General features: G+C 41.7%; 1 protein-coding gene across 1 annotated transcript in view; it reads right to left on the bottom strand.

Annotated features, from left to right (window-relative positions):
• Positions 1 to 421: 421 nt before the first annotated feature.
• LOC143824679 (vesicular inhibitory amino acid transporter-like) overlaps positions 422 to 11,727 on the bottom strand; it is a 31,601-nt gene continuing 20,295 nt past the window's right edge. Inside the window, exon 3 of the mRNA XM_077312208.1 lies at positions 422 to 1,576. Within this exon, the coding sequence (XP_077168323.1) occupies positions 422 to 1,576 (1,155 nt within the window). The remainder of the gene's footprint in view (positions 1,577 to 11,727) is intronic.

Below are 11,727 nucleotides of genomic sequence, written 5' to 3'. Positions count from 1 at the left end.
GCTTGATTACTAATTGTATATACACACTAAACCAGGGGTAGTCAAACTGTGGCACTCCACATGTTCATGGACTACAATTCCCACAACCCCCTGCCAGTTTGACTACCCCTGCACTAAACCTATGAGTTCATGTTTGGAAGATGAAAAGACAACATAAGTCTACTCTAAAAGGAGTTCTATCCTTTTAATTATTTATTATTATGTATTAAATATCTAAATTGCCCTCCCAAGGTCAGCTCAGGACAATGTACATACATTGACTGCAACAGGATGACAGTGTAAGTCACTTACTGTCCTGAATGTGAAGTGAATTATTTTTTAAAAATCTACATGCATGCATGAAGACATAAAAACAATACTTCATTTGGGATTTTACTTTAAAATTTGCAATATCCAAAATATGGGCTTTGAAGAAATCATGCTACTTTTGCCCAAATACTTTGAGTAGGCCTTTAATGGAGCACACAACACCAGCTAAGCTGCAAAAGATGCCCAAGAGAAATATAGAAATGTCTGCACACTTCTCCAAGAACATTAACTTTTTCCACTTAAGCTTTAAGTGGAAAAGTGAAGGAAGGAGGAAAGTCATTGCAGCACCTGTTATACTGCCAGTTAAGCCCATTAACAGGGCAAAGTGGGGCACAAATACAGCCATCAACAGAGTTAACAAAAGGATAGAGCTTTTGAAAATCACAGCAAGCAATGTCAATTTGGAACTGGATTTCCAGTTCCTCTGGATTACACAAGCATACAAGATTTCTGTCACTGCAAAGAAAGGCAATGGGTAGGACAAGAGAGCCTTCATTAAAAGGCACAAATTCACTAAGGTCTGTAAAGCTGATGGAAGGTTGTCCGTAATGACCTCCTTTGTTTCTTCACCCCAGGTCAGGAAGGCGGTCAGTGCGAAGGATGTTTTGAAGACACAAGCCAAGAAGTGAGTCCAATTCAACATGAACCTGCATTCATCTGGATGTTTCATACTCCCTTCCAGGGTAGGCAGGAATATTTGTGACGTATAACTGAAAATGATCACTCCTACTGAAACAAGGAAATCCTCAAATTCCACAGAGAAGCTGAACGTTGCCCAGGACCACCGATGCATTTGGGTCAGACAGTAAGTTATCACAACAAAATGAATAACAAAATGGACCAAGGAGCAGAGAAAGCTAAATTGGGAGACAAGTTTGAGAGTTTTGATAAACACACAAGGTAGCAGGGCTACAAATGCAATCGCTGACCATGTTCCCTCAGTCACTGGGAGAGCTGGGAAGCTATGCGACAGCAAGTTCCCACTCACAACCAAATACAAAATGCATGTCATGATCAGTTCCATCACTTGGGTCACATTGACAATTCTGCCACCAAGTTTCGGAAATAGCTCTCTGCAGCAGGCATTAGCAATGTCTTCATACGTGCTTCTCACTCTTACGAGCTGCCCGTCTTCATTTTCTTCATACAGGCAAGCGATTAGAATTTTGCCAGTGTAGCAGCAGAAAACGGCAGCCAGGATAATAAGAAACAGTCCGCTGTATCCACTGTGGAGTAGAGCATATGGCAGACCTAGAACAAAAATCCCCTAGAGACACAAATAGAGAGGACAAAAAACCCTGAAGCAAAATGTTTACTAGAAACAGCCCTTTCAAACCTGCAGCTGTTGGTGGCTACCTTTTGCTAATTGCACAGAAGGATCACTGTTACATTAACCTGTCTCTGCAAATAATAGGTGCCAAAAATGGGTATATTCATGATGAATTAAGTTAGCAGGAGGAGAAAAAAAAACTGCTGGCAGAGGCACAGAAATCCAGAAAAGCCAGGAAATTGAAGACAAACAAAGTATAGAGACAAGCTCCTATTTAATATTAAGTGCTGATGTGATTATGGACATAATTTAAAAGGCTGCAAAGCAGTTATTTAGTCACGGTATGTATTTATGTTCAATAGTGGCTCAATAATGATAAAATCAAAAAGGTTTGGCTGTCTCTACACAATGTGTTTAAGGATGGAGATGGTACTCTCAGCTGCGACAAAAGATAAACAAACATGAATACCTAAGGATGGAGCTATATGTATTTCTGTCATGTTCCTTCTCTTTTCTGCATCCTCCCAGAAACATTGAAAGAGGAACTCTTCATTTCACTCTCACTACTAGGTACTATACATGTCTTTTCTGCTCTTCAGGTCTGCAGGTTACAATTTATTGAGAAAAGCATATGCTGCATCTCCACAGGCCTGCTAGATGTCTTATTTATTTATACTTGGATTTATATAACTGCCCCTCCCGGGTACTGGCTTGGAACAGTTTACAAAGTATAAACTACATTAAACCATTAATCATTAAAACAGTTAATATAAGCTGACTTGCAGATATTACATTGTATATCCATTATTCTTTTATTCCAGGAGGAGGACTCTTTTGGGGCCTTCTGGGAGGAGACCAGTTTGATGTTGTTTTGTAAATTGTTGGCCCCAACCAAATGCCTGGCGGAAGAGCTTTGTTTTGCAGCCCCTTCAGAACTGTGAAAGCTCCTGAAGGTCCCACAGGTCTTCCTGGAGCTCATTCCACCAGGCTGGAGCCATGAGTGAAAAGGCCAAGCATACATCTTGGGGGGCAGGGACCACAAGCCTTTTAGAATTGGCAGAGTGAAAAGCTCTTTGGGGGGCATAGTCAGTCAGGCATAGTCAGGCAGGCCCCCTCAGATATGTGGGGGCCAAGCTGTGAATGGCCTTAAAGGTTAATACCAGAACTTTGAACCTGATCCAGAATTCAATTGGGAGCCAATGCAGCTGCCTAAGAACAGGCTGGATGAAGGCTCTCCATGGTGTTTTGGTGAGAACCCATGCTGCTGCATTTTGAACCTGTTGCAGTCTCTGGATCATGGTCAAGGGCAGGCCTATATAAAGCGAGTTACAATAATCCAGCCTAGAGGTAAACTTCTAGAGACAGATAGGGCACTAGTAGCGAGCCAGTTTGGTGTAGTGGTTAGGAGTGCGGACTTCTAATCTGGCATGCCGGGTTCGATTCTGCACTCCCCCACATGCAGCCAGCTGGGTGACCTTGGGCTTGCCACGGCACTGATAAAACTGTTCTGACCGAGCAGTGATATCAGGGCTCTCTCAGCCTCACCCACCCCACAGGGTGTCTGTTGTGGGGAGAGGAATGGGAAGGCAACTGTAAGCCGCTTTGAGCCTCCTTCGGGTAGGGAAAAGCGGCATATAAGAACCAACTCTTCCTCTTCTTCTTCTTCTTCTAGCTTAGCTTGGCAAAGATAGTAATATGCCAGCCATGCCACTCTAATGACTTGAGCCTTCATAGATAGAGAAGCATCAAGAGTCACACCCAAATTCTTAGCAGATTGTGCCACCATCAGTTGCACTCTGTCTACAGCGAGCAAGCATGCTTTCTCTCCTGGCCCTTTCCTACCCAGCCAGAGGACCTCCATCTTTGAAAGATTTCGTGTCAGATGACTCTGCTCTCCAGACCATCACTATTTCCAAGCAACTGGCAAATGTCTCAGGTGTTGAATCTGGCTGGCCATCTATTAGGATGTAGAGTTGGGTCTTATCAGCATCAGTTGGGCAAGAGGGTGCATGAAGATGTTAAATAACATGGGGGACAAGACTGCACCCTATGGAACCCTGCACAGGATTTGACAGTGGTACAACTGTTCATCCCCCAATACAACCAGCCATTTCAATGCAGTCCACCTAATTTCAGAGTTGGCAATGCTATGAACAAGAAGATCAAACACTGATGTAAGATCTAATAATACTAGCAGTGTCAATCTGCCCTGATACAGCTAGTGTCAGAAGTCATCCATTAGGGTGACCAAGACCATCTTCACCCCATGGCCAGGCTAAAAACCTGAAGCTTCATGTAGGTATTCTGGTAACTGGTCCACACCAGGCCTTTTAACCATCTTTCCAGAAATGCAAGTTGCGAGACTGGGCGGTAGTTGGCTCAGAGATGGTTTCTTCAGCAATGGCCAAACCACTGCCTCCTTCAGCTCCCTCAGGAAAGCTCCTGAACTCAGAGAGAGGTTAACAACCTCCAGAAAGGGGGGGGGGAGCTTGTATTCTCCTGTCTCTTGTCTTGAGCAGCCAAGAAAGACAGGGGTCAAGAGGGTAAGTGTTTGACCTTACCAAAGTTTGCAGCTTATTTACTTCAGTCTGTGAGAGTGAAGCCATCAAATATCTCTTCCAAAGGTGGCCAAGGAGCTTCCAGTTCCCTTACTGTATCAGGGGTGAATAGAAGGTCATAGTGGAATGATGAGACTTTATCTGCAAAATAACTTATGAATGCCTCACAGCTAATATCAGATTGACTACTAATTGAGTGCCCATCTTTGAGAGTGGTTAGAGAACGAATTACCCTCACCCAGATTTCAGTCATGCAAACAAGGTTCACCTCATGCTCCGCAAAATAGGCCTGTGGATTTGGGGACTTGTTAATCAATATGGTGTTGCACAACATCAGTGTTGGAGTTGGGTTAGTTCTCCTAGCCTCCAACCTCATGAGGCAGAGATTAGAAGGGGCATGAGCATAGCTGTATGGGGTGCAACCTTGAGGAAACTGGTGGCAAGACCCATTCTGACAGTTTCATCTCTTACCTCTTCTGTTGTCATATCTCCTCCCACTGCCATAACCTCTAATTGTTGGGAATTCTGGCCCTTCCAGGCCTCCTCCCATGATCCCACTTCCCCTGGTAGCTGTTTGAGATATTATGTCGAAATCATTCATCCTTGATCAAATTTAGATATCAATTAATTTTTATATTTTAATCATAACTTTCAACATCCTATTCCTTTCTTCTCCTTACTAGATTCTTCAGTCCTACCTTAATATTTCTTGGCCCCAACCTCATCTAACATTCTAATATCTCTCTTCAACTGCATACTCTGACCCACTAACATTTACTTTGCCTTTCACTATTGCCTTACCCCCCCAACCAATTTCTCTTCCTAATTTTCTAATCTTATCTAACTAATAAATTAATACCTAATCCTCATGATCTGTAGTTGTACAATTTTAGTTAGAAAAGTCAGCCGCAAAGCAACCTACATCCAGTACTTGATATCCTCCAATTTCATGGAGGGCTCTCAATCTGCCTATGATCGCCACACCACATATACCTATAGGAAAAAAATAATTCCATCTTATTCCAATTAGGGGCAATAAACAAAAATGTAAGAATTATCTAACCTAATGATGAATGACATTTAACAATAGAATAAGGTACTGTCAAATTTTTAAGAGTTTTTACGCAAGTTAAGCTCAGATGTTCCCAGTTACTCTGGTTGCAATAAGTTCTAATCAGATCAACTCCATGATCCCATTCCTCAGGTTTTCCTCATCATAGTTTCAGCCAGCTGGGGTCTCTTCACATAGGCATTGGATATACAATGTCTGTGTACTTTTTCTGCAGACGACGGCTGATGGTGGCCTGGAGACTTCTGGTATTGTAGTTTTTACCTACTATTGCAAACATGGCTTGAACTTACCATATATACTTACATATACACCGAGTTTTTCAGCCCTTTTTTAAGCTGAAAAAGTCCTCCTCGGCTTATATGCGAGTATTTAAAAAAACAGCTGCCAGATAAGATAGGAGGGTAGGGGTAGGGGAACAAGTAACCTTAAGTAATAGAGGCAAGAAGAAATAGAGAGGCAGCAAACCTAGGAGGGAAAGAGCAGTCTCCACCTCCCCCCCTCACTTAAAAAGGCTAGCACGTGGCTAACACGTGTTGCAGGAAGCTCTGAAGCCTCTGTCTCAGAGGGAGAACAGAGACTAGAAGGAGGAAATGCCCCTAGAGAAAGGAATGAAAAGTAGAGGGAACAGAACACCAGGAACAGAGCACAGGGAAGGAGCACAGGATTGGATATAAAAAGGCAAGAGGGGTAAGAGGGGAGGAGGAGGGTGGAAAAAATGAAAAACATCCTGGCTAAAACAGGGGGGGGGGGAGGAAAGGATAAAAAGCCAATATCCAAACACCACCCTTGGCTTACATGTGAGTTAATACGTTTTTTCCAGCATTTTGTGGTGTAATTAGGTGCCTTGGCTTATATGCGGGTCGGCTTATATGCGGCTTATATACAGTAAATGCAGAACACAAGGTATGCGTTCCTTGGGATTGCAGCTACTCAGTTACTTAAAAGTAGACTAGTGATATTCTAAAATGTGGGGAATCTTAGAGGCATCTGAACTAGAGAAAATGCCCAGTTTTTAAGTATTTTAAAACTAACAATAAGAACTGGAGGAGTTCCATTTTGGCTTGACGCCTGTTCTTTAGTGTAGCTAGAATAATTTTTGAACATCTCATGTTCAGCATAGTTAACAATAACCTTAAAAAGGTCCTGTTTAAAAAATAAAACCTGGATTTTCTTGAATGTTTTGTGATTGGCTACACTGTGCAAACAAAATCTAGAAATGCATGAAATATGTGAAATTTAAATAATAGTAGTATGCCTATAATATTTTTAAAATATAAACAAAAAGGATGGGCCACTATTGAAATGAAAGTCTTGCCTGCACAGTACATTTTTCTTATTGCCATTTGCTTTGCATTAGTACAGAAACCAGAAACCTCTTGAACAATAGCTGTGGATGAAAAAAAGATTCAATTTCAGATAAACAGCCCTCCTTGACTTTTTCTATTTATATATAACAAAGTTTTAAGTTGTAGCATAGACATCAGTCACACTCTTGTCAGTGTTTCTCATTTCATAAAATGCAATTGAAAAAGAGGAGAAAATTATTTATGCAGTTAAGTTATCTTTATTAGATTAATGTCTTAACAGCATGAGAATAACTGCAGGGGATGTGTTTATTACCATCTACCCTGCTGTTCTCTCAGAGACTGACTCCAACTTAAATTTCAATAAAGTAACAGTGCAGAATTATACCCTCTAAACAGAATTATACCTTCTAAATCCAACAAAGTCAATGGGTTTAGAAACGTTTAACTTTGCTGAGGATGGCTGTCAAGGAGTCCAAGGCTGCACCATTTGGCTTCCTAGAGCAAGTGCACACAAGAAACAGACTCTTGTAAATTATATACCAGATATATTTGAGTATAAGCTGAGTTTTTCAGCACATTTTTTACACTGAAAAAGGCCTATCAGCTTATATTCAAGTATATATGGCAATGAAATAAATTCTTTTAAACAGCGTGCTGATGCTGTGGGAGGCCAGCTGAGGAAGTTAGCCTATAGGAAAGCATGTTTTTGGGGAAAACATTTCCAGGTAAAGCATAGAAGGCTTTTTCTTTTTTAAAATTCTTCAGTTCTTTCTTTCAGTGTTCAGTTTTACAGTTCTTTATTTCAGTGTTTTGTTCTGGGGGGGGCACTGTTGTTGTAGTTAGAGTTGTCCATTCTCCCAGTTTTGTAGCTGTTGGACTTGTTGTAGGAGGTATTCAACTTCAGGTACTGTTGTTCTGCTCTGGTTTGCTGGCCTCTGTTTGGTTCTCCTGCCAGAGCTGTTCTCACAGAGCAGTTCTGTCAGAGCTCTCTCAGAGTGTCTGGCATTAGGAGAGGAAGGGAAGGTGATTGTAAGCTGCTTTGAGACTCCTTTGGTTAGTGAAAAGCAGGGTACAGAAACCAACAGCTATTAATCCTCTTGACTTTTCTGTATTTGTTGTGGGGAGGCTGGATAGCTGCATTTGTTGTGGGGAGGCTGGATAGCTGTATTTGTTGGGGGGAGACTGTGATGATAGAGCATGGATTAAGCGCTTAGGTCATCCTGAGCTCCTCCACTGGAGGACAGTAGGGTAGGTTCATGTGATAATCCTATTGAGGATTATCTTATTTTGAATTTACAGAGTTAGTTTACTGCTTTTCTTTGAAATAAATATTCAAAAACATTTAACCTACTGATGCTTCAATTAATGTAATTTTATAGGTATCTATTTTTATTTTTGAAATTTACCAGTAGCTGCTGCATTCCCCATCCTCAGCTTATACTCAAGTCAATAAGGTTTCCCAGTTTTTTGTGGTAAAATTAGTTGCCTTGGCTTATATTCGGATTGGCTTGTACTCAAGTATATACGGTATTTACTTTATTTACAGAAGATAAAAGAATAAAAGAATAAGTTAAGACTACAATGCAGTTCAAAAGTAACCAGGTTCAGAAAACAAGAAATGCTAGCTTAACTATCTAGTACAATGAAAGATTCCATTAGATGGCACATTCTTATGTTCCAGCAGCCTCGCACCTTAGCTTAAGTGTTCTCTACAATATAGTTCAAACAAGTAGGTCATTGTTGATGCCTTGTACCATCTATAACTGAGCTTGCTAGCTGAACTCCTGATTCCTAGGCCAGTTATAGTTTTTTACACACCTGGGGCAGGTGATAATCAACTATTCACAATGCATTCTAGCTAGAACCCTCTGGAAGGTTACTTCACCACTCTTCACTCTCCACCTCCCATCATGACACATAGGTTCTCACAGAGAACCAATTAGCCCATTCCATACTTTGGTCTTGAAGATCATAAGTGGCCTGTAGGGTGCTGAGCACAATAAGAAACACCTGCAAGATGGAACAAATTAGGCTCTATATCCACTAACTTGAGGAGAATAGGGGATGCTTTGCTACAAAATGGCACTGTTAGTAATTAAGATTGGAAGGAGATAATGATGAACAGGAGAAAATTTCTCCCTGAACTAGATGCTGAAAGCAACACTGTTTCAGATTGTCTAGGACTGCTTTTCTTCTTTTTTCAGTTGCTCTATCTCATTCTGTCTTAATCTGTGAGAAGATGGGATCAAGATGTTGCATCAATGGTATAATTCCTCTGCCAGATTAGCAAGAATGTACAAGTTTGTTTCTTGTTGTTGTTAGTTGCGAAGTCATGTCCGACCCAACGCGACCCCATGGACAATGATCCTTCCTGTCCTCTACCATTCCCCGGAGTCCATTTAAGTTCACACCGACTGCTTCAGTGTTCCATCCATCCACCTCATTCTCTGTCGTCCCCTTCTTCTTTTGCCCTCGATTGCTCCCAGCATTAGGCTCTTCTCCAGGGAGTCCTTCCTTCTCATGAGGTGGCCAAAGTATTTGAGTTTCATCTTCAGGATCTGGCCTTCTAAGGAGCAGTCAGGGCTGATCTCCTCTAGGACTGACTGGTTTGTTCGCCTTGCAGTCCAAGGGAGTCGTTTGTTTCTAGCAATTGTTAATATTATGTGGGAATTAATGCAGATTCTATCCCTGTTCACTGATTTATTCAAATAAGTCTACAAAGCACAAAATAATACAACAATAATTGAAATACATGTGAAAAAAGGACATTCAGCACCTTAGGAAAAACTAAATATTGAGTATGTCATTTAAAGTATTCAATTAAAATAGCCAGAGAAACATTAGGTCCATAGACACTGAATTAATGGCAGTAGCTCAACTTGTTAGCGTAGTGGAGCTATGTTTGGCAGCTGTCAGAGAGTGTGGCTTCAGAAGTGTGGCTTCATCAGTCCTGCACCTTGAAGTTGGCATGAAACCGCTTGCTATATCTGCTTGGTTTGCTGCCTTAAAGTTTAGTGTATTCTTACACTTTTCTCTGGCCCTCTCTCCACCTTTGCTTTGGTCACATTTTGATTTCTTTATAAGTCCATGGTGCCAACTTCTAGATTCTAAAATAGCAGGACCGGGGTTTTCCTTCTCTGAATTGCCTGAATTAGGTTTTGATAGAGCTCATATTCTAATGAAAAAACAGTCATTTTATATCAGATGCCAAACAAATTACCTCTTCATTGTACCTGAGTTTTACTCCTTCAGGACATTTCTCACCAATAAATATCTATATTGTCTTATGGTTCCCGCTTACTGCTGTCTTTTCTCCCTGTCCTATTTCACCTGCTGATCTTTTTGAAGATTATATCCATCTGTGGCACACCTGTACACAAACAAGAAGCTATGGTAAATGTTAGCTCAGGTTTGGAAAGTAAAAAAGATGCCAAGATCTAGAACATTTGAAGGCAAAATTAGAGTTTTTAATTCACGTATTAAACTATATGTATCACTAAAAACAAAGATTTTTCTTGATTGGATACATTTGGAAGTGTATTAACACTGGTTTGTTTTTAAATTTAATTTTATTTGTATGTAGCAATAATTATAATTTTATGTAATATCTATTGTGGCTTACATTATTAAATGCTGTTCTTTTTATGGGCATCAGCAGGCTCTGCTACTGTTTTGTGTCACCTGTTGGACTGCCCATGAGGTTGATTTGGAAGCTTCCACTGGTGATCTCTGCACTTTCACTCCATGCAGTGAAGACTGTTGGCAGAGTAATTAATATAGTGAAGGGACACAACCTGATTAAAGTGGCATGGTGATAGAAAATGCTATGAAGTCACCAGTGACTTTTTTTTGGGGGGGGGGGCAAGAAACAGTCAGAGGTGGTTTAATGTTGCCTGTCTCTGTATCATGCCTCTAGTAGTCTTTGGAGGTAGGGATGCCAGCCTCTGGAATTACAGCTCATCTCCAGACAACAGGCATCAATTCCCCTGGATAAAATGGATGTTTTAGAGGGTGAACTGTATGGCAATGCACCCCACTGAGATCCCAGTCCTCCCCAAACTCCAGGAGTTTTCCAATCTGGATCTAACAAACCTACCCATCCCTACTGGTGACCTGGCAACCATATTTGAAGGTAAAGGTAAAGGTAAAGGTATCCCCTGTGCAAGCACCGAGTCATGTCTGACCCTTGGGGTGACGCCCTCTAGCGTTTTCATGGCAGACTCAATACGGGGTGGTTTGCCAGTGCCTTCCCCAGTCATGACCGTTTACCCCCCAGCAAGCTGGGTACTCATTTTACCGACCTCGGAAGGATGGAAGGCTGAGTCAACCTTGAGCCGGCTGCTGGGATTGAACCCCCAGCCTCATGGGCAAAGCTTTCAGGCGGCTGCCTTACCACTCTGCGCCACAAGAGGCTCTTATATTTGAAGGTATCCCTTTCAAATACTAGCCAGAGCCAACCCTGCTTAGCTTCCAAGATCTGATGAGATTGGGTTTGCCTGGGCTATCAGTGTTTGATTAAATTAATATACTTGATAGTGAAGAGGAGAGCAGAGATAGTATCCAAACTACATCACTGGCTAAGAGTGAAAGATACTGAAGACTGTTTCCACACTGGAGGCTTTGTGCTGGGCTGCAGGCTGGAGTTTGAGCCAGGTTGGGTTGTACCGCCTCGTCCTGCTCCCACACGGGGAGCATTTATCCCGGTGCATCTCGTCTGGCCCGGATTTGTGCTCCCACATGAGACCCGAGGCAGCAAAGTTTGCAGTGCAGAAATGGTCGAAGTGAAGAACTGCTGGGACCAAGGAGGGCATTGCCCTAAGAGTAGCAATCTGGAGACTGACAAGTAATGACATTTAGCAGAAGGTGCTGACCTCACTGTGCTATCAAATTATTTTCTTGCTCCCCTCTTCAGGCCTTCTCTTCTTTGTACACCAGACATTGCCCATTCCATCAAAGACATCAGTAGGAAGGATCAGGGCTTTAGTTACTCTTTGACTTTAGTTTTATCTCTCCAGTTAGATCCATAGCTAATCTGTTCTATCTTTTGAGGGCTGTGAAGAACCATCACAGGTCCCTGGATTAAAGAAAACAACTTCTGGACCTTCTTCAAATATTTAGGGAAGATTCAAGAACAATAACTTAGGAAGAAAGTTAGGGAAGGGTTTTTTTTTTTCAGTGAGAAAAGTAAAGCAAGTGGTAGTTACTTATTTG

This window comes from Paroedura picta, chromosome 1 (genome assembly GCF_049243985.1).
Source record: "Paroedura picta isolate Pp20150507F chromosome 1, Ppicta_v3.0, whole genome shotgun sequence".
NCBI lineage: Eukaryota > Metazoa > Chordata > Lepidosauria > Squamata > Gekkonidae > Paroedura > Paroedura picta.
The sequence above is the reverse complement of the archived record's forward strand: the minus strand, read 5'-3'. Positions and strand labels throughout refer to the sequence as shown.